The 22,719-nt window shown below is 41.2% G+C and overlaps 2 protein-coding genes across 14 annotated transcripts in view; one reads left to right on the plus strand and one right to left on the minus strand.

Annotated features, from left to right (window-relative positions):
* LOC102255966 (nuclear body protein SP140-like protein) overlaps positions 1-12,042 on the minus strand; it is a 71,934-nt gene extending 59,892 nt beyond the window's left edge. For 10 of the 11 annotated variants that reach the window (XM_014530184.1, XM_014530183.1, XM_014530190.1 and 7 more), the window contains exons 1-3: positions 11,954-12,042; positions 1,113-1,278; positions 252-420 (exon numbers count right to left, since the gene is read on the minus strand). In XM_014530184.1, coding sequence (XP_014385670.1) covers positions 252-420; positions 1,113-1,278; positions 11,954-12,006 — 388 coding nt within the window. In that variant the 5' untranslated portion in view covers positions 12,007-12,042. Of the gene's footprint in view, positions 1-251; positions 421-1,112; positions 1,279-3,941; positions 4,041-11,953 lie in introns of those variants that run through there. The other variant, XM_014530181.1, reaches the window with a different exon arrangement.
* Positions 12,043-12,735: 693 nt separating this feature from the next.
* The window catches only part of SP110 (SP110 nuclear body protein), a 34,326-nt gene continuing 24,342 nt past the window's right edge, over positions 12,736-22,719 (plus strand). For 2 of the 3 annotated variants that reach the window (XM_014530191.1, XM_014530193.1), the window contains exons 1-6: positions 13,011-13,077; positions 15,485-15,632; positions 17,588-17,756; positions 20,197-20,463; positions 20,788-20,862; positions 21,765-21,848. In XM_014530191.1, coding sequence (XP_014385677.1) covers positions 15,486-15,632; positions 17,588-17,756; positions 20,197-20,463; positions 20,788-20,862; positions 21,765-21,848 — 742 coding nt within the window. In that variant the 5' untranslated portion in view covers positions 13,011-13,077; position 15,485. Of the gene's footprint in view, positions 12,820-13,004; positions 13,078-15,484; positions 15,633-17,587; positions 17,757-20,196; positions 20,464-20,787; positions 20,863-21,764; positions 21,849-22,719 lie in introns of those variants that run through there. The other variant, XM_014530192.1, reaches the window with a different exon arrangement.

Raw genomic sequence — 22,719 nt, forward strand, 5'->3', positions numbered from 1 at the left:
ATATATATAGAGAGAGAGAGAGAGAGAGAGAGAGAGAGAGAGAGAGAGATACTTGTTGTTCCATTGGTTGATTTTTGTATGTTCTCTGACCAGGGATGGAACCCATAACCTTGGTATATTGGAACGACGTTCTAAGCAACTGAACTACCCAACCAGGACAACTGTCAGATATTAATGAAGAGTGGATGAATAAATGAATCAGTGAATGAAATGGACTTGAATCCCCAAATTTCATTGAAAATTATAATTACCATTTTGGAAGCTTCTGAAAATCTCACGTAAATCAGGATAATCCTTCAGGTTAACTGTGCTGAACAAGGCATTCAGAACTGTCATGTCAAATTTCTTCTCCAGTTCACTGAGAACATTATATGCCACTCTCTCCATGGGGACCAGATTTCTACAAGCTTCTTGAAAATGCTTAAAAATATTGAAAGGACAATTTTATAAATATGCATTTATAAGTTAGAGAATATTCATATTATAAATAAACTATTTGTTCTCTTGGAAAATATTAGAATGTCACATACATTTAGATGACTCTTTAAATATTCCCCACTAGAAAAATACACTTATTTTTGTGAACCTGATTCTCTAACATTGGTGTACGCTTGAGAGAGCTATTTTGAAGAACAAAAGTGGTTTCAAATTGAATATTGTGTGGGGGCTCTAAGAGTCTGGCCAGAATGCTTCAAGAGTTGGCCTGACATTATGAGTGGCTATTTTGGTGTCTAGACAATACCCCACTGCCCTCCATTGGCCTGAAGTTTCCAGGAAACCAGACAACCACTCTTCCCTGCTCTGGACCTGGCCAAAGGGCAAAGAAAATTCACAAACAGAGAGAAGGCTTGTCTTCAATAAAACTAAGATTCTCTGTACCTATGGAGCATTCCCATTCCAATCCTGCCAAATCTCCATCCCATGCCCCTCCACCAACACTTACTACAGGAGAGGGAATGCTTTCTGTGGTGCTGCTTCTCCTGTCATCTCCTAAAGTATAAGATGATGAAGGTCCACACTCACAGGGAGCCCCTTAGCCTGTCCATCGCATCCCAAATTTTGTAATAATACAGTGAGGGGCTGTTTATCAGGCGGAAAGCCCCTTCACTTACATTATACATCCGTTCAGGGATAAAGCCACGGTCTCGGAGGCCCATAAGAAAAGGAAATGGCTTCGTTATTGCCTTTGCAATCTCCACCTTATTTTCCTTGAAGAGCCTAAAAAAGAACTCATAGAAAACCTGCTCCTCTGGATTCTGGTCCTCTGGGCTCTGGTCCCTGATAAACAAAGACACGATGTAAAAATAGACATTGGGTTTCTTTTTTATTTTTAAATTTAAATTATTTATTGTTGAAAGTATTACATATGTCTCCTTTTTCCCCTATTGACCTCTCCCTGGCCATTCCCACCCCCCCAACCCCCAGCACATGCCCTCATCCCCCTAATCTATGTCCATTGGTTATGCTTATATGCATGCATACAAGTCCTTTGGTTGATATCTTACCTCCCTAGACATTGGGTTTCTAGGAGGCTTGTGGTGGGCTAGAAGATTTTAGACTTGAAAGATAGTTAATGGAGAGCCAACACATGTAAAATAGTGTTCTTGTGAAGAGACCAGAATAAATGGAATTCACTTATTTAGAGAATAATCAAGGGTGCAATAGAAGAAAACACTGAGCTTAAGAGAGACTTGTATATAGAAAAGTGAAAGAGTTCACCCTATGCCAATCAAAACTACTACAAAAAGACTTTCACCCGAACCCTCTAGAGAAGACAAGGAATTTTTTAAAAGTTAAACTTTTTACAGAAATTAATATGATATTGTAATGTGCTGGAGGCTAAGACCAGCAGGTCATAATTATGCAAGAAGTCCTTCAGAAGGCTGATGGACCTTGGGACTTTGATAGTCAGCAGGGCTGAAAATCTGCATATTATTACCTGCGGCTGGCTGAACAGCTGAAGGCAATCCCCCTAACCTGATAATCCTTTATTGTTTACAAAACCTTACCATTGATGTGTGTTTGCTTTGCTAAAGGGCAAATGTGTATTCCAGTAAATAAAAAGCCGTGGGTCCAGAGATTCAGTGAGCTTCTCCACTAGAGGGAAGTGATCTGCCTGGCTTCCCCCAATGCCTTCCAAATTTATATTTCTTGTCTAGTCTCTTCATTTACGTCGCAGCCCCTTCTCCAGATTCCTGAACCCTTGCTGTAACAGGTTGCGGCAGTAATGGTTGATTTTACATGTCAACTAGAAGAGTATTTGGGGACAAGACTAACATTTAAGTTGGTAAACTTTATATAAGCAGTTTGTCCTCCCTAATGTGGGTTGGCCTCATCCAATCAGCTGAAAGCATGAACAGAACCAAAAGACCAGCCTCCCTGGGTAAGAAGAAATCCTCCAGCAGACTGCTTTCAGATGGAAATGCACTATCCGCTCTTGGGGTCTCCAGCTTACTGACCCACACTGAATATTTTGGATTTGCCAGCCTCCATATCGTGTGAGCCAACTCCTTGTAATACATATTTCAAATCCCTCTCTCTGTCTCTCTCTTTCTCTCTCAGAAAATTGTGACTAATACAAATATAAAACAAAGAAGGTTATAAAAATTTAAAAACTGTGAACAACCAAAAAGGGGGGGAGGGTTCTATGGAAAGCCACCTCACAGGGTGATCTGAACATAAATTCCTACTGGGCAAATCATGGTGCATAGTCATGCCCAAGACATATAATTTATTTACTAAAAAGTTTATCTTTGCCTTAAGCAAGCCCTGTCCATTGTTTCTGTGTTCAAAGGTTAACATACCTTGGAAATACCAGAATAATACTCTTTTCAGATCCCTAAGAGGTATAACTACATTAAAAAGTACATTAAAAAGTATGCTTAGAGGTATAACTACTCAAGAGAGCAAATGGTCTTGTTGCCTGTATACCACCCTCATTCACTGTAAATGTTAAATGTTAACTATCTTACATCCACCAATGTAAAAGAAGTATATCTCTCCATTTTACATTTTACTCAATCATATGGATTTCCCATCTTGCTTTCTCTGTCTCCTTAATCTATCAACAATGGACATCATGCAATATTCCTTCCTCCTTTGATTTCAAATGTACAAAAATAAATGAAGGCTGTAAAACTGCCATTCTCTGAGAATTTTATTAATTAGTTAAGAGCTTGCTTCTGGGCATGTCCTCAATTTGGGTCAAATAAACTCAAATAGGTGCTGTATAGCCTTGCACATTCTTACATTAACAATATCCTGGGACTGTGCTCGACCCTTCCACGTGTCATTAAAGTAAAAACTGTTTTTAGCCCTAGCTGGTATGGTTCAGTGGATAGAGCGTCCGCCTGTGAACAGAAGGGTCCTGGGTTCAATTCTGGTCAAGGGCATGTACCTTGGTTGCAGGCTCCTCCCTGACCCTGGTCCAGGCTCATGCAGAAGGCAACCAATCAATGTGTTTCTCTCATATCAATATTCCTCTCTGTCTTTCCCTCTCTCGTCCACTCTCTGTAAAAAAATCAATGGAAAATATCCTTGGATGAGGATTTTTTAAAAAAACAAAACTGTTTTCACAATAATACAAAGATATATTTACCCTTCTTGTCTCTCACACTCTAACAAATGTCAAGTGGAATTTTCCAGAGAATACATGGCCTATGATAACACAACAGATTGAATTCAGAAGCAGACAGTAAAATCTGTCTTCCACTGAACTAGCTACTAAAGAGACTTGTAAAAGTGCAAAACATTGCTATCTTTTTAAATAAAATTTATTTTATTTTGAAAAACATACTTTCATAAAATGTGCCATTTTCATAAAATATGTTATTTATGTTAGCAGGTAATGAGTTCATTACTATTTTTAATGAATAAATAAATATGTTTAAGTGTTCAAAGTTTTAATTTCTATGTGGTAAATATCAATGGTTATAACCCACATGAACAAAAGCTAGCTCCTTAGGGCTCTCAGTGATATGGAAGTATACACAGGGATCTTGAATCCAAAGAATTTGAGAAGCACTGTTCTAGAAAGAGAGAATATAATAGTAAAATCATAATAATTTTAATGTAAAACATCAGATTATATTTAAAAATTTTAATTGAATGGGGCAATTAAAAAATTCAGTTAAATGACTTATTTCAAACCATAGTAAACTCAAATGCTATGGTTCACATTTGATGCTATCAATTAGAGAAATATATACCTGAGAATTAATTAGAAAACTTAAGGGTAACAAATAGCACCAAAAATGAGAGTATAAATCTTACAAAAAATAAAAGTAAAGAAGCCCTAGCTGATTTGTCTCAGTGGATAGAGCGTCAGCCTGCAGACTGAAGGATCAATGTTTGATTCTGGTCAGGGATAGGTATCTCAGTTGCAGGCTCAATCCTTAGCCACAGTCGGAGTGCTTGGGGTGCGTGGGGGAGGCAACTAATCGATGTGTCTCTCTCTGTCTCTCCCCTCCCTTCCACTTTCTCTAAAAATCAATGGAAAAATATCCTCAGGTGAGGATTAACAACAACAACAAAAATAGTGAAGAAAATATACTCTGTTGTTTTTAATCAGAAAAAACAAAGAAGCATAAGATATAAAAAGTGCAAAACATTTATAAGCAGGGAGATATATGTCATTTAAAATAGATTAAATTACCATCTTAAAGTACAATGGCCAAAATAGAATCTAACTAGAAAAGATGCAACAAAAACAAAGTGACATTAAAAATTTTAAGCTGAAAAAGATGGGCAAGTCACATTAGACAAATGCAAACAAGATTGAAAGCAAAATTAACAATATTTATATTTTCAAAGTAAAATTTAAGACCACGAATAGACAAATTTTTCATGGTGATTAAGAACCACTTTACATTCTATCCTTAACTCCTAAAGTATTTACACACACACACACACACACACACACAGGATATGTTTTACAAATTAGAAAAATATATTTATATCAATTATTTGGCCTTGAATTAAGCGAAATAAATAATACGGAGAAAATGAACAGTTACATGTTCTGGCTATAAGATCATATTACAACAAGATCAAATTTTAAAACAAAAGAATATTTTTTAAAGAAAAAAAACTAAACATAAGGAGATTCTAAAAGTACACTAGCCTTTTGGTTTCAGCCCTGACATGCAAATACTTTGGAAGTCATCGCTTTCATCCTCATGGAAAGAAAAAGTCAACAAACTAAAAATCAATTACTTGTCATGTACCTAGCAGAAAATCCAGGTCACAGGGCAAACTGCCACCCCCAAATCTGTATTGAATGCAAATTTGGAGAATCACATATAATATCAGCTGCCTGAACCAGAGGTAACTAGATCCATAAACCAAAGAAACACTTAAATGGTAAATTTGATGAATTGCTGGAGACTGACTATTGACTTATATGACAGTGAGAACCTTTTGTCAGTTTTACCCCCAGGAACCTCACCAGTTATTCTTGAGGAAGTGCTAAGAAAAATCCCCTGAGTTTCTGGCATGAGGATGAGAAAACAAAACCTTTGAAATAACCAGAGCATTCTCCATAACAAAGGCCTACTCTCCAGGGAAAACACTTTACCCAGACTTATCTGACCTAGGGGAAGGGCAGTTTCCAAAATTAAGACCTTGCTAGCCTTTCAGTATCATCCAAATGATGCATGGTAAAGGGATACAGTTATGAAATCATTCTAAAATGTACAGTCCAGGGACACAGTTCCAAAAGACTGAGATTTAATCATAACATTATAGAATGCTTTCCCTCCCAACACCTTACTGCTACACCAACAGGGTTCCAGTAAATAACTGGATTACAGCTGAAAAGGATGCAAGGCCAGATTTAAGAAAGAGTTCCCAGAGAATAAAAATTTTTTAAAGTAGGAGAGACAACAAGAACACTGGAAGACTTTGAAGCCTCTGCCTCTGACAGTTGGAACAAATATTAACCATGACCCATTTGCTAGCCAAATTAACATAAAACCTCAAATTAGTCACTTATTTGCCTTAGTTCCTATTACCTGATACATCACATCTTGCTTTCAAAAAAATTATAAGGCATGCAAAAGTCTGAAAAGACAAAGAAATCATCAAAACCAGACTCAGAGATGAAAGGTTTTCAAATTATCAAACAAGAATTTAAAATATCTATGACTAATTAAAATGTTAAGAGCTTTAATGGAAAAAGCAAACAACATGCAAGAGCAGAGAGTGAAGTAAGCAAAGAGATGGAAACTCAAAGATATAATAAAAAAGAAAATGCTAGAAATCAAAAATACTACAACAGAAAAAAAGAATGCCTTTGATGGGCTCATCAGCAGATTGGACATGACCAAGGAATGAATCAGTGAGTTAAAGATATGCCAATGGAAACTTCTCAAAATAAAATACAAAGAGAAAAAATATAAGGGGCGGGGGGGACAAAACACACTATCAAAGAATGATGAAACAATCTCAAAAAGTATAATAGGTGAGTAAGTTGGATACTAGGGGATAAAAGAGAAATCAGAAGAAATGGTTCAAGTAGTAATTGCCAAATTTTTTTCAAAATTAATGATAGACGACAAACCATAGAGTCAGGAACCTCAGTAAATATCAAACTGGATAAATGCCAAATAATCTATACCAAGTCTTTTCATATTCAAACTGCAGAAGGCAAAGGCAAAGACAAAGAAAATTATTAAAAGAATCCAAAAGGAAGAGGAGAAAAAAATCTTATCTATGGAAGAACAAGGATAAAACTTATATCAGACTTCTCATCAGAAGCCATGCAGGAAAGTGAAAAGAAATAGTTGAAGTGATGAAAAAACAACACCAATCTAAAAATTTTATCCTTTGAAATTAACCTTCAAAGTGATAGAGAAATAAATATTTTCTCAAACAAGCAGTGAGGTAATTCCTTTCTTGAAGAAATACCTGAAAAGAAATTTTTTTAAAAAGTTCTATAGGCAGAAGAAAAATTATATGGATCAGAAACTCAGATCTACATAAAGAAAGGAAGACTCTTAGAAAGAAATTAATGTAGGTACAATAATTTTTTCCTATTATAAACTGATCTAATAGATAACTATTTGTTCAAAGTAATAACAACTATGTGATTACAGCATATGAATAAGTGAAATGACTGGTAGTAGTGTTATAAAGGACAGGCGGGACGGATTTGTTACATCCTATTATAAGAGACATGCACTAACCATGAAGCAGTACACTATATTTAAAATGGATATAGCTAGTTGTAAATATTTATTGCAAACTCTAGGGAAAGCAATCAAATTTTTTTAATGGACTTCTTTTTATGTTTTCTGTTATGTCAGCATATTGTATTCTTTTTTAAAAAATATATTTTATTGATTTTTTACAGAGAGGAAGGGAGAGGGATAGAGAGCTAGAAACATCGATGAGAGAGAAACATTGATCAGCTGCCTCCTGCACACCCTCCACTGGGGATGTGCCCGCAACCAAGGTACATGCCCTTGACCGGAATCGAACCTGGGACCCTTGAGTCCACAGGCCGACGCTCTCTCCACTGAGCCAAACCGGTTAGGGCAGAAATAAAAATGTTTTAAGTGAAGTATAATTGATATACTGAAAGATGAGAAAATGGAATCATAAAATGCTCAATTAAAACAAAAACAAAAAAGAAAAAAGGAAAAACAAATAGAAACAAATACAATGAATAGGAAACAGTTATAAAATTATAGGTATTAATCCAACAACATGACTAATCACTTTAAATGTGAATGGTCTAAATATACTGATTAAAACATAGACTTTGACAGAGAAAAATGACAACATCCAACTATATGCTGTTTATAAGCAAGTCACTCTAAATACAAAAACACAGATAGATTAAAAGTGAAGGGATGAAGAAAGATATACCATGCCAACATTAATCAAAAGAAAGCTGTAGTAGCTATATTAATTTCAGACTAAGCAGACTTCAGAACAAGTATAATTGTCAGAGATAGGAAGGGCATTATATAATGTCTAGAGGCCCGGTGCACAAAATTTGTGCGGCGGGGGGGGGGGGGGGTCCCCTCAGCCCAGCCTGCACCCTCTCCAATCCAGGACCCCTCGGGGAATGTCTGACTGCCGGTTTAGGCCTGATCCCAGGGATGGGGCCTAAACTGGCAGTCCGACATCCCTCTCACAATCCAGGACTTCTGGCTTCTAACTGCTCCCCTGCCTGCCTGCCTGATCACCGCTAACTGCCCCCCCGCCCCCGCCAGCCTGATCAACCCTAACTCCTTCTGCCTGCCAGCCTGCTTGCCCCTAACTTCCCCTTCTGCCAGCCTAGTCACCCCCAACTGCCCGCCACCACCGGCCTGGTCGCCCCCAAATGTCTCCCTGCTGGCATGATCGCCCCACACAGCCTGCTATTCAGTCGTATGGTCCTCCCTCACTAACCCCCTTGCCAGCTTGGTCGCTTATGCAGGCTGCTGTTCAGTTGTCTGTCTGGTTGTTTCAGTCATGACAGTCTCTAGATTTTTCTATATTAGGACTAGAGGCATGGTGCAAGAGGGGTCAGTGGGGTCCCTCAGCCTGGCCTTTGGAATCTGGCCAAAACCAGCTCTCCAGCATCCCCTGAGGGGTCCCAGATTGCGAGAGGCACAGGCCAGGCCAAGGGCCCCCACCAGTGCACGATTGGGGCCAGGGAGAAACGCGGGAGGTTGGCCAGCCAGGGAGGGACTGCAGGAGGGCTCCAGGGCATGTCTGGCCCATCTCCCTCAGACCCAATTGGCCAGACCCCAGCAGCAAGCTAACCTACCAGTTGGAGCATCTGCCCCTGGTGGTCAGTGCACATCATAGTGCGCAGTTGAGCGGCTTTAGCATATCATTAGCATATTACACTTTGATTGGTGAACAGCCGGCCAGTCGACCAGACACTTAGCATATTAGGCTTTTATTATATAGGATAAAGGGGTGAATTTCATGGCAATACTTAATGTGTATACAATTTTAAAAGTAGCATTGACTTCCAGTCAAGATGGTGTCATTGGTATGCAGTACTAGCATCCTTTTACAACCACATCAAATTACAACTAAACTATACAGAACAATCATCATTCAGAACCATCTGAAATCTAACTAAATGGAAGTTCAACAACTAGGGAATTAAAGAAGAAGCCATATTGAGACTAGTAGGAGGGGCAGAAATGCAGAATGGGCTGGTCCCATCCACATGTGGCAGATAACAATTAGGTGGGTACTTTTTCTGAGACCTACCCCACAGAGCTGTCAGTCATCATTCCCCCCATCTTGGTGATTCCCTGAGATCCTGCCCTACCCAACTTCTGAGCCTACCAAAGCTGTTTCCAGGAGCTTTTCCATACCAATGGCCTGTCTTGGCTTATGCTTCAGACTTTCTTAAAATTTCCCAAACAAGCAGCACCTGGCTTCCATGTGCCCAGTACCTCTTGTTAAGTTGCCCTAGGCCCAGCACTAGTGGCAGCCAGCTTTGGTTCATAGCTTTGTCTCTCCTGGGCACCTCCAAGACCAGCACAACTAGCAACCATCTGCAGACCTGTATGTAGCTATGCCAGGTGACCCCAGAGCCAGTACATTTAGTCGGCAGCTTCAAACCACATTGAACTACCACCCACTATTGACACACTCAAGGGATGGATTCAGCAAGCACCAGAGCCCTGCACAGCTGATCATCCACAACGGTTGCAGCTAGTCCTTGAAACCGATCAGCCTGGGGGTAAATCTCTCTCATTGATGTACCAACAGCAATAAAGGTTCAACTACAACAGGACGTGGTACACAGCCCACAATGGGGTTGCACCTGGAGGCCCAGATCAGGTGAACCAGGAGGTTGTGTCCCTGGACCCTATAGGACAACTACTAAGTTAGGCTACTCTATCAAGCTCAGGAGACATAACAGCTCTACCTAATACATAGAAACAAACACAGAACTGCTAAAATAAGGACACAAAGAAACATGTCCAAAATGAAAGGACAGAACAAAACTCCAGAAAAAGTACTAAACAAAATGGAGGCAAGCAATCTACTAGATGCAGAGTTCAAAACACTGGTTAAAAAGATGCTCAATGATCTTAGGGAAAGTGTATATGAACTTAGAGAGAACTTCAACAGCATAAAAAAGGACATGCAAACCATAAGAAAGAATCAATCACAAATGACTCAGTGTCTGTCGTGTCTGTCCCTCCCCCCAACTAACTGAAATGAAGAATAATTTACAGGAAATCAACAGTACAGTAGATGAAGTGAATAATCAAAACAGTGATTTGGAATATAAGGAAGCAAAAAACACCCAATCAGAACAACAACAAAAAAAAATACATTCCAAAAAAATAAGGACAGTGTAAGGAGTCTCTGGGACAACTTAAAGTGTACCACCTACGGAAACTAAAGGGGGGAAAAGTGAAATATAAGCTTAATGGAAGCAGTAGAAAAGGAATCATAAAAGTTTGAGTAGAACCCAATGAAATTGAAAACAGGAAAACATTAGAGAAAATCAATAAAACCAAAAGATAATTTTTTAGAAAAAAAAATTCAATAAAATTGACAAACTTCTAGCCAGGCTAACAAAGAAAAACAGAGAAGGAAAATTATTAATAACAGAAACAAATAAATCACTATTCATCCCATGGATATTAAAAGGATAATTCAGCCGAAACCGGTTTGGCTCAGTGGATAGAGCGTCGGCCTGCGGACTGAAAGGTCCCAGGTTCGATTCCGGTCAAGGGCATGTACCTGGGTTGCGGGCACATACCCAGTGGGAAATGTGCAGGAGGCAGCTGATCGATGTTTCTCTCTCATCGATGTTTCTAACTCTCTATCTCTCTCCCTTCCTCTCTGTAAAAAATCAATAAAATATATTTAAAAAATAAATAAATAAATAAAAGGATAATTCAGAAATAATATGGACAACTATGTCTACAAATTTGGTAAAAAATGAAATGGACAAATTCCTTAAAAGACACACACTACCAAAACTCAACAGAAAAAAATAGATCATCTGAATAGGCCTATATCTGTTAAAGGAATTGGATCAATAATTAATAGCCCCTCTCCAAAAGAAAGCACCAGGTTCAGATGGTATCACTAGTGAATTCCACCAAACCATCTCAACTACAATCTCTTCCAGAAAATGGAAGCAAGGGCAACACCTCCTAAATGATTTTATGAGGCCAGCATTACCCCTGACCTCACTTCTCAGTGCCTTTCTTTTCCTGCCTGAAGACCAAAGGCTGACTGGACTACTAGCTCTACTCACTCATCTTCAAATGTCATGGGAGCAGGTGGAGGAGTGGTGATCAGGACATGCTCTCTGCTGCCAGGAGAGATTGTGCTGGGTGTTCGGGACCCACCATACTGCATGAGTTTCCATAAATTATACATTTAATTTTTACCAACAAGAACATATTGATGTATTTATTTTGCATTTTTAAAATTATTTTTTAATCGTGCATTTTAAAAGAATATTTGCTTCCTTCTCTAACCAGATGGGTATTACATCCTAGAATTAAAAGAAAAAAAGCAACACATGCTCCCCGCATGATTATATTAGTCCCTGTTGGGCACCACCTATTTTCAGTTCCTCTTATCAATGTTCAGAGGCACTAGATCAACTCTCGGGCTCCAAATAAAACTGGTTCCCAACTACCTGGAAACTGGAAAAAGTTTGACAACACTCGGGCATTTGACTGGGATGTTAATTTTTCTAAAAAGACCTTTTTTGGACAGAGCTGTCTTTGGGTGGGGATAGAGGAGGCATGGGGAAAATGAGAGGGTTCGGGATGTGAGAAAAGGAAATATGTGAGTTATGTGGCCTTAAATTTTCCCACTTTAATTTTAAAAACCGAATGTGCTCATTACGTATTTATTTGTAATCTCCTTCTCTTGCATACCTGTAGAATGAGGCTGGGTAGACAGAAGTAACAAGAGTAGATGCCCACCTTACCCGAAATGAAGGACAGAAGACACCAGGACTGACCTGCAGTTGAGATCACAGTCTCCACCTGCCATCTGCTGGCCCCGCTGGGCCATGGCGCTGGCCTAGGATCGCCCTCGGTTAGGCTTTCCCTGACTGTCTTCCCACAGCTCTAGGGAGAACAGCTGTCCATTGAAGGATCCTTCAGGCGCGGCACCCAAAGGGTAAAAGAAAAGTGAAAAGGCCGATCAGTGTCTGTCCTGTCTGCCTCGTCTGTCCCTCCCCCCAACCTCTGAGGGCGTTCTCAGTTCCTCAATTCCGGGGAGGAGGAGCATGGCCAGATCTAGGAGGAAGACAGGGGGCCACTTGTTTACCCAAAGGAAAGAAGGCAGGGGAGCCTAATTCAAAGGAATCAAAGTTGTTCTGAGGTGAGGCAGTAACTTTGTATGGGGACTAAGTGTGCTTCGCATTTGTCCCTTCCCCTTGCTGAGGTGGCTTGAGAAAGAAAAGGGACGGCTGGCCTAGCAGAGCAGGGAGCCTGGGACTGGAGGAGGTAGGGCCAGTGTTAGGACACCGGGCTGGGGACAGCCCCAATGCTCAGCGTTATATAGTGTGTTATAAGCATTTCTGAGCTGCCTCACTTCCCCTTTAATTTCTTGTTTGTTTTTTAAACTTTGATGGTTTCCAGTAAATGTACTCAGTTGTGTGACTATCACCATCACCACAATCCAGTTGTAGAACATTTTCATTACCCAAAAAGTAGAGAAAGACAAGTCATGGGAAATAGAGGTGGGTAGGGAAGCAGACCCCCCATGGCTTCTCAGATCCCCAGGACCCTGGGGTTGGACCCCTACACCTCCTCCCCTCTTCTCCCCCTCCCAGACTGGACTGGATGGGGAACACCCCACCACCAGCAGCAGCAACCCCAGGTACCCTCATAATCTCACCAGTTTCTGGGGGTGGAGTGAAGCTGCAAGTTCAGCCTTCAGCTTCTTGCACAAACTGCTCACGATACTTTCACTTTTCTTTCCTGGGAAGCCAGGCCCTCCCTGCTGCCTGTGCCAAGCACAGACTTCCTGCCTCACCCGCTGGTATCTCCCTGCTTGTCTTCCAGTCTTCCAGGAGCGACCGCTGGCTGGCCCCTGCACCACAGAAGGGAAGGAGCAGGTGGAAAACTCAGCATCCAGGTGGGTTTTTCACTTAGCTGCTTTGTTCGTTTTTGGTGATTGGGCTTTTAAGTTTCATTTCCTGGCAGCAGCTGCAGGGTGAAACTCCACTGCGTCAACTGTGCGGCTCACTCTCTGTAAAACTGTGTTTTCCAAGGAGATAGAGAGTGTGTGGGATTTAATAGGAGACTACTGAACAGGGGGACAGACAGAAGGGCAGCACACACACAGCTCAACTCTTTCTTCCCTAAATTCTAGCCTGTGGTTGTGGGTGAGACAAGATTTGCTCGCCACCGTGCTCATCCAAGCTCTGTGATCCTGCACTCTGCCCCAAATGGCAACTCATTAATTATCCCCTGTGCCAGTGACTGAAGGTAGTTGGGAAGGGGGGAGAAAGGAGGAAATAAGGAGGGTAAATTTCATTTCCTCCGTGGTGTATTGTAAACTTCTTATAGTTTTTCTTTAAACATATCCATAATTATTTACCTGAAATAAATTCCTAGAAGTGGAATCTGGGACTCAAGGGAGCACATATTTAGGACATTTGACCATGATTACTAAGTTAGCCTTCAGCTTCCACCAGGAGAGTCTGTGATTGGTGCTATTATTTTCTATCGTGGTCCATTTGAGAGGCAAACTTGTTATTAAGTTGTCTTTATTTGCACTGTTCTGACTACTAGTGAGTTACCCTGTTTTTTATTATATTTATTGCACAATTATATAATTGCCTGTTTATGTCTTTTGCTTTTTTTCTACGTGGATGTTTGTCTTTTATTTGCTCATTTTTAAGACTTCTTCACATAATAAAAATCTGAACACTCATAGATGAGATGTGGTATCAGGTGCTGGTGAGAAATGGGGCTTTGGTCAGATGAGCTCTTCTTTGCCACCGAATACCTTGGGCAGAATTCTTAACCTCTCTGTGCTTCATCCCTGGAAATCATAACAGACAAGGAATGAGGGGGGTCACTTCATTAATTATATAAATATCTAACCACTATACTGAACCCTGAAAACTAATATAATAATGAATGTCAACTGTAATTGAACAATCACAGAAAGCACTTTTTTTAAGAGTGAGGAACCAAGGGAGTGTTCTGTTCTGAAAGCTGTTGTATAATTAGTCGTCCTAACCCCAGAGCCCCTTCCTCTTCTTAGCGTGTCCTGTGTTCATTCTGACTTTCTCTAGCTCTGTGCTCTTTACAATATCCTTCCCTCATGCATGTCGTGGATGGGAGGTTTCTTTCCCATTTGTTTTCTATCTTCCAGGATTTCTTCACAATTATAGAGGCCCACCCTACCCTCCCTACCCCCCACCCCTGGCATGTTTTCTTGTTTTCTAGTACTGTTCTGGATTTTCTTTTTTATAATATCTTTTTTTCTGTCAACTTAAAGGATCTGAGAATGAAGAAAGAGAGAGACGAGGTACTCAATCTGCCACTGGGATTAAATCCTGGGAAATACAGTTCTATTTTCTCTTGGACATAAAATGGAGTTGGAAAAATGGGATCTCTGTTCATTTTGTTTTTTAAATATCTCTAGATGAATAAATATTTTGTCAATGCCTCTCTCTTCTTGACAATTTGTCAGGAAATGTCATCTGTCAATTTCCTGCCAATTAAACTTACTATTTTCTCATGGCCTACAAATGGTGAATTTTATAAATGTGGCATGGGCATGGGAAAAGGCACATGTCTAAGATATGAAATTGATACATAAATCAGTCAAGTCACCTTAACTAATTATGTCTTTTATATTCTTTGTGTTTTTATTTATGTTTTGCCTATTTGTGTGTTGAAGATTGTAGGTGATTTATTAAAGTTTCTAATCTAACATTTATCCTGTTTCCATCTTTTTGCCTATTTGGGGCCACCCCTTTTACATAAGCATGGCTTGTGTGTGCCTTAAGCTGCAGTCTAGGAGATCTTAACTCAGCTCAATGTAGCCACAGACCATAGTGCTTATGACTGGCAGCCAGGAACCAGAAAGTCAGGATTTATTCACCTGTTCCACTTCCAGGTTGCACACTTAGGGTGAGTTATTAAACCCCTCTATGTCTCAGTGTCCTTGACAATAAAAATGGCTGCGATCATAGTAATCAAAGGTTTTGTGAAGGTCAAATAAGTCACTTCATGGGAAACCCTTAAAATCTGGCACACTGGAAGCTCTCAATTAATATTAGCTATTTTTAATACCTGCCCGATGTTTAACCAGCAGCTCCTTTGGGGTTTCAGAGTCATGTCGCTGGTCACTTTTAGCCTCCATTATTGCTGGGTGTTGTCCTATAACCAGTCTTTGAGGCAGATGTTGCTTTGCAGACTGCTCAGGGATGCCTTTGGGGCCAGAATGCTCACTAAACACAGAGGGCAGCTTCCCAAGCTCCACAATGTCTTTGCTTCCCTTTTTTTTTCTTCTGCCCCTTCCATAGGATGTTCAACATCACCCGAGACTTAAAAGAAACTCTTCGCCAGCACTTCATCTTCCAGAAGCTGGAGATCTCCTATGCCATATGCAAGCCATTTCCCTTCTTGGAAGGCCTCCGAGACAAATCCTTCATCTCTGAGAAAATGTACATGGTGAGTCATGTTGACCACGTTCACATAACAGCCCAGTTCTCACCAAGAGCCCAATTGTTGAAGTCCCAAACCAAAAAACACACACCGGATTTCTAGAGTTTAGAAGGCCTGGACTCAAATGTTCATTGGCAGAAAAAGAGGATATCATAGGGTGATCTCAAACCAGGTGACTTAAAAGAAATAATGGCTCTGGCTGAGTAACTCAGTTAGTTGGAGCATTGTCCTGATACACCAAGATTGGGGGTTCAATCCCTAGTCAGGGAACATACAAGAATCAACCAGTGAATACATAAATAAGTTCAACAACACGTCAATGTTTTTTTCTCTCTCTCTCTCCAAAAAAAATCACTGAATCAAAAAAAAATTTTTAATGTATTCTCCCACAGTTCTGGAGGCCAGAAATCGAAAATCAAGGTGTTGCTAAGGTTGATTTTTTTCTAGAGCTTCTGAGGGAGTCTGTTCCCTGACTTTCTTCTGGTGGTATCAGCAATGTTTGGTATTCTTGACTTATAAAAACATCTAATCACTGCTTCCATCTCTACATCACTTTATTTGTTTGTGTGTCTTCTCCCTTCATCTCTCTCTCTTCTAAGAACACTTGTCATTGTGACTTAGGGCCCACCTAATCCAAAATGATCCTTAATTATATCAGAAAATACCTTTTTAAAAAAAACAAGATCACATTCACAGGTTTCAAGTGGACATATCTTTGGAGGGAGGGGACACCATTTATCCTACTAATGGCACCATTTTAATTCCTAAGAGCATGGCACCCATGGTCCATTCTAATGTGAAAAAAAGGCAGGCAATGGGATATGTCTATGTGTATAAAAATGGCATTCTTTTCATATAATTTGGGGTGTTTAAAGCAATTCCTGAGCCTAGGGAAGTGTTAGCAGTGATAGAACCCTCTCCCCCAGTATTGGCCTGCTTGGCTCTAAGCTCTCACTAGATCATAGCCCAGCTGTCACTTCTCAGAGATGTCTCCTTGACTTACTCCTAATTAAGACCCCCCTCATTATTCTTCCTATGATTTCCCTTAATAAAATTTCTCTCAACAATAATTGGATATTTATTTAATTTGTGTTTATTATTTAACTAGAGGCCCAGTACACGAATTTGTGCACAGGTGGTTTCCTGGGAAACCACCCTATCAGGGTGGGGGGAGGCGATGGGGGGGGGCTGGCCAGGGGAGGGGCTACGGGTGTTTGGCCAGCCTGCCCTGTCCCCTGGTCGAACTCCCAGTCAAACTCCCAGTCGAGGGAACAATTTTCATATTAGCCTTTTATTATATAGGATGCCTATCTTCTTTGCCTGACAGTGCCCCTCCCCCAATAAGAGAGCACCATGTTAATCTTCTCCATTGCTTTGTACACAAGGACTAGACTAGTAGGTGCTCCATAAACATTTTACAATCAATTCTCTCTTGCCATATTTGTCTTCTTAGCCATCCTCTCATCAAGAAGAATTCTCTGGGTCATTTCCCTATGGCTAGAACTTATTTGGGCCATCTCAAGTCCAAGAGGCAAAAAGAGAACACAGGCTAACAAAAATCAACAGAATAACAACTAGTTACTGACCACTGGGTCAATTGCTGAAGTGTCCTGCCCAGAGCCTTAGAGGATGGAATTATACCATAACAGTCTTTGACTCCACTTTCCTTTCTTAAAATTTCTCTATTCCCTCAAATAAACCTAAAATAAGGTTTACAAAACAGACTTATTTTAAAGAAGGCTAAATTATTTATTTCTATGACTATCAAAGTATATATGAAGTTCCCAAGTAAACAGGTAAAACTGTGACTTTTCTACATTAGAGAGTTTTACTATACATTTTGCATTAAATTCCTTCTTAAAAGAGCAAAATAGCTCTATTACAACCTAGAAAACCACAAATATATAACAAACCTCTATCTTTATAATCATGTATAATAATCCTTCATTCTGTTTCTTAAGGAGTCTATGGAAGCCTGTAGAAATATGGTCCCTGTATCCAAAGTGGTATACAACATTCTCACCAAAATGGAGGAGCCATTTAATCTGTCATTTCTGGAAATGTTGTTCAGTCAGATCAATCTACGTGAATACCCCAACCTGGTGGCAATTCAGAGGAGCTTCAGAAATGGTATGATGCTTCTTAAATACCTCTGGGGCTATAGAAGCATGAGGGGGGTTGCTATGCTGAAAGTTTGGGGTTTTTTCCAGCCCCAGACAGGCATGTGGGCCCATGTAAAAGAGGCACTTTAATTGCCCACTTTTTCTTTGGGAAGGTGTGGGCCATCCTCTCTCACAGATATGGCAGCAAGAGTAGCCTCTAGCCCTGGTTCTCTAAGATGACTTTCTAGAGGGCACATATGTTTCTGTCTGACCTGTTCTAAGAATTTGGGAAAATTGTACCAATTAGCATACTGGACAGTCTCTAAGGAATGCATAAAATGAGGAAATGCAAAGTTCCAGAGACCCTTTCTGATGGAAGGACAAGGAGAGCAAGAGAGGAAAAGTAATGGGTAAGAAGAGATAATAATAAGTATATCCTTTGTTGGTGGTATTGTTTTCTTTTTGAGTGCTTAGTATGTGCCAGGCAATATCCCAGGCACTTCATAGACCTAAGGACTTGTATGCATGCATATAAGCATAACCAATGGACATAAGACACTGGGGGGTAGAGGAGGCCAGGGGATTGTCAAGGGCGGGGGGAAAAAAAGGAGACATATGTAATACTCTTTGTAATAATTTAAGCAATAAAAAAATAAAATAAAATAATCCTGTGGAGTCACAATTATCCCCATCCTATCTAATAAAGCTGGAACATGCAAATTGACCGTAACTCCGAGACAAAGATGGCGGCACCCACAGCCAATAAGGAGGGAATATGCAAATTGATGTGACAAGGCGAGAGGTGGAAGGAGGCTCCGGGCTGGAGTGCAGGAGGTGCTGGCAGCCAGGGGAAGGAAAGCCTATTCTTGCACGAATCTTTGTGCATCGGGCCTCTAGTATAACATATAAGGAAATTAATGCTCTAAGTAAAAGTAACTTTCCCAACGTTATTTGTCTGTTAAGAGCAGAGCCAGAAGTCCTACCTGTATCTCCTAATACCAGGGCCTGGAATGTTAATCACTCCACTAAAGTGGATAGCTGGGAGGCAGAGTGTGGCACTGGAGGAGAGAAGAAAGGGAGGGGAATTGTGGACACAGAGGCAGAAAGAGGATATGAGAAAGACATGGAGCATGAAGACACTTAGAGGGAGAAAGAACTGAATAAATAAAGGAGTAGAAAAAAGAATGGTGATAGAGATCTGAAAAAAAGAAGAAGAAAAAGGAGCAGATGGTAAAACTGTTTCAGGTTTGAGGAGAAACACAAGGTTCACTTATCTGAGAACAGCAGGGGAGAGACCAGCAGAGCGCTATCCTGAGAGCTCTCCAACACTTTTCCATCCAAAGCCTCCTTCCCAAAGGGGGAAATGAAACCTTGGGCTCAAGGGGCCTCAAAAGAGAAAAGTCACCCTTTAGGCAGGCATGTGGCCCATGCTCCTGGCAGCATTGGGGCATTTCTGAGAGAAATGTTGTTCTCAAAGGCCATGCCAAGCAAGTCTGACAGTCAGGCTTCCCCCCCCCTGACCTAGCTGAGCTCAAACCTCCTTCTTGATCTATTACTCTGTGACTTTTTTTCTGGGTCCCTCTCCAAAATCCTACCTTACTTGCCTTTTTCTGTTCACTGATTGAAACAACTTTACTTCTGAAATAAATGATGGAGAAGAATCATAAAAGAAAACCACCATTGGCCATGCCAGGGAACAGCCTGGGAAAAGTCATGGGCCTGGGGCACTAGGGATGGGAAGGAAGTTGGGTGTGGCCAGATCACAGGGTACAAGGTGAGGAGGCACAGAAGCTGAGTCTGCAGAAACAAGAAACACTATGAAAAGAAATTCATATTTTATCTTATTTGCTACAGGGAAGTATGATATGCTTATTTATTAAAACAGGGGAATCTATTCAATTAAAGCATTGTTCATAATTGTCTAAATTCTGAAGGCAAAATTAAGGAAAATCTAAAAAATTTAAATCCCTGGGGACAAAGTGAAACTCAACTTCGTGTGTGAAACTACTTTGTTGTTAGATTGAGGCTAGATACAGTTAGTATAGCACTGCTCAAATTCATAAATTAAAAAGAGGCCACAGCCGAACCGGTTTGGCTCAGTGGATAGAGCGTCGGCCTGCGGACTGAAGGGTCCCAGGTTTGATTCCGGTCAAGGGCATGTACCTGGGTTGCGGGCACATCCCCAGTAGGGGGCGTGCAGGAGGCAGCTGATCGATCTCTCTCATCGATGTTTCTAACTCTCTGTCCCTCTCCCTTCTTCTCTATAAAAAAATCAATAAAATATTTAAAAAAAAAAAAAAGAGGCCACAAATAGATGGCGATGACGATAAATCAATTCTCTGCACCTGTCGGGAGAATGAATACCTCTATGCCCCCCAACCTGTTGGAAGTCATGTGTGTAAAGAAATCCCTTTCCCACATAATTCTGAGTCTCTAGGGTGCTGATGTGTGCTCCTTTACAATTCCAGTTGTCGCTTCCTGTGGAGGATGGAGAGGAGCCACAGTGACCGTCTTTGAAGTCCCAACCAACTCAAGAGGTAGAAGCCCCCGTCAGAACTTGCTGCCACTGCCTGCACCCCAGCGCCCCCCACTGAGATGCCCGACCCCTGTGCCCAGAGTCAATCAGCCCAGTGCAATCCCACAGCACAGCAATAAGGTCCTGGACAAGCCACCCAGCTCTGCTGGCCCTGCCAAGGCTCTCCCAAGAGTCATCCAGGAAGGAAGGACTACTCCAGGTGAGATACAGATTCAGTCCAACACCTGGACATCGCCAGCCTGGGTGCCTGTGGCCATGTCTACAACCCCAAGGTCCCACCTTTGTGTTAATCTGCCCCTTCCATACACCCACCTCCCAAATACAGACTTTTCTAAGACGGATGATGTACACTGCGAAGGGCCTGGGTGTGGAGCCCAGAGCCCTGCTTCCACTCCTGGAACAGCCCAACCCTCTGCCCTTGGACTTTGGTGCTCCATCTACCCCAGGCATTTTTATCCTTCACTCTCCTCCCCCACACTCTGTCCATCTAACCTGTAATGATTTTCCTTCCTCTCTTCAACAGCCAACTTGACATCCCACATAAATGATGAAGAAGACTCACAACAGGTGCCCAGCACTCCCCCTGCTACTGTGCAAGGTAATGTACTTGAGGCTGGTTTAGTTTAGCTCAAGGTAGCTGTGAAGGGAGGATACGCACCTGCCAACCAGGAGGCTGGTGGTAGGAACCCTGAGAGAAAGAACTGTGTACGACAAAGAAAAAGACAGAAGGGAACCAATGCAGCGACTTGGCACAGGACAACTTTCAGCGTCGCTGCCACAGCCAGTGTGATTCTGTGATGTCTAACAGCCCTGTCCAACCAACACTCAAACACACTGTTCTGATTGAAAAGTAACTTGGGCAAGACTCACATCCACCACCCTCACCTGATTGCCCACCCTCTGATTGATTACAGGCCTTTCAGTTTCAACTGTATTCATTTTCATGTGGTTTGAATTCTAAGAGTAGTGGTATTAAAATTATTAGAAAAGAGGATAACATGTTGAAAGGTCTGCTGGACCTGATTTAGTTTCTGAGACTGTGTCACTTATCAACAGCAAAGCATCATTATAAAGGAGTTGGAGTTTGTCAAATATACCATGGTATATTTTAGGTGCTGCCAGAAATGGTAGCTGTCATGAATTTTGAGAATTAGGGGTCCTCTTTGGTCCAAATAATGTTTCTTTTACACCTCTAATATATATATATATATATTTAATATATGATTAAGGTTAACATCATCATAGAGTGAATAACAATGTAAGATTCCATATTCTAGATTTTTCAAAGAAAAAAAAATAAGTACCATAATTAAATTAGTAAGTAGCCATTGAAAGCAAATGATGGCTCACTCTCCCACTCTGCCTCACCCTCACTAGGCTTTGGTGTTCAGTCCGGGCCCCATCGTTTTCTCCTGATTGAATAGATTGTTCTTTTTCCTCCATCTCTGATCCCTGCTTGCTGGTCCTGGCATCTGAAATTCCTCTTCTTCTTCTGCTCAGTGTCCAGTGACCACCCGACCCCTCAAGCAAAAGATAAAGAAGATGCTCAAGAGATGCCCCAGGCACCCTCAGCCCCCGAGCCAGGTAATTCTGATTTAGGCAACTTAAGTCCACCTTAGTCTTTATGTCTGCGAAGAGGAGAAATCATTTGAACCTTCTAGAAACAGGGCTCTCCTCACTGCTCCTGACCACCATCACGGTGCAGCTCCTGGCTGCTCACCCAGCCCTTGGAGGCTTGGGCAGACAGGAGACCTGAGCTCCTAGAGCAGTGATGGCGAACCTTTTGAGCTCGGCGTGTCAGCATTTTGAAAAACCCTAACTTAACTCTGGTGCCGTGTCACATATAGAATTTTTTTGATATTTGCAACCATAGTAAAACAAAGACTTATATTTTTGATATTTATTTTATATATTTAAATGCCATTTAACAAAGAAAAATCAACCAAAAAAATGAGTTTGCGTGTCACCTCTGACACGCATGTCATAGGTTCGCCATCACTGTCCTAGATGGAGATAGAGTCCCTGGGGAAGGCAAGGTGGACTGGGAAGGGGACACCAATGACAAGGGATGGGAGCCCTCCGAATACCCACTGGACCTAAACTCAAGCACCACTAAGGGGTCTGCAAAGGGAGAACATTCCTCTTTCAGAGGGGTTGTGGCGGGAACACCGGGGAAAGCATGAAGCACTGAGCCGGGGCAGGACTGCTTGACTCAGCCACCCTCTGAGGCCACTTAAATAAGGCAAGGCTCAAAACTGCTCCATCAAAATGCAAAGCAAGCAAAACCACTGTGTGGCCCGAACACTGAATCAGTGCCCCAGACATGGATGGCCCTCCTTCCCAGTCCCCACCCTAACTGTGGGAAACAATCACTGTCAACCCTCAACATTTCTGGATTTTTAAAAATTAATATTATTTAAATAGCTTTAAATGCGACAAATTGTTTAAAGGGTCT

Source organism: Myotis brandtii, unplaced genomic scaffold (genome assembly GCF_000412655.1).
Source record: "Myotis brandtii unplaced genomic scaffold, ASM41265v1 scaffold727, whole genome shotgun sequence".
Taxonomy (NCBI): domain Eukaryota; kingdom Metazoa; phylum Chordata; class Mammalia; order Chiroptera; family Vespertilionidae; genus Myotis; species Myotis brandtii.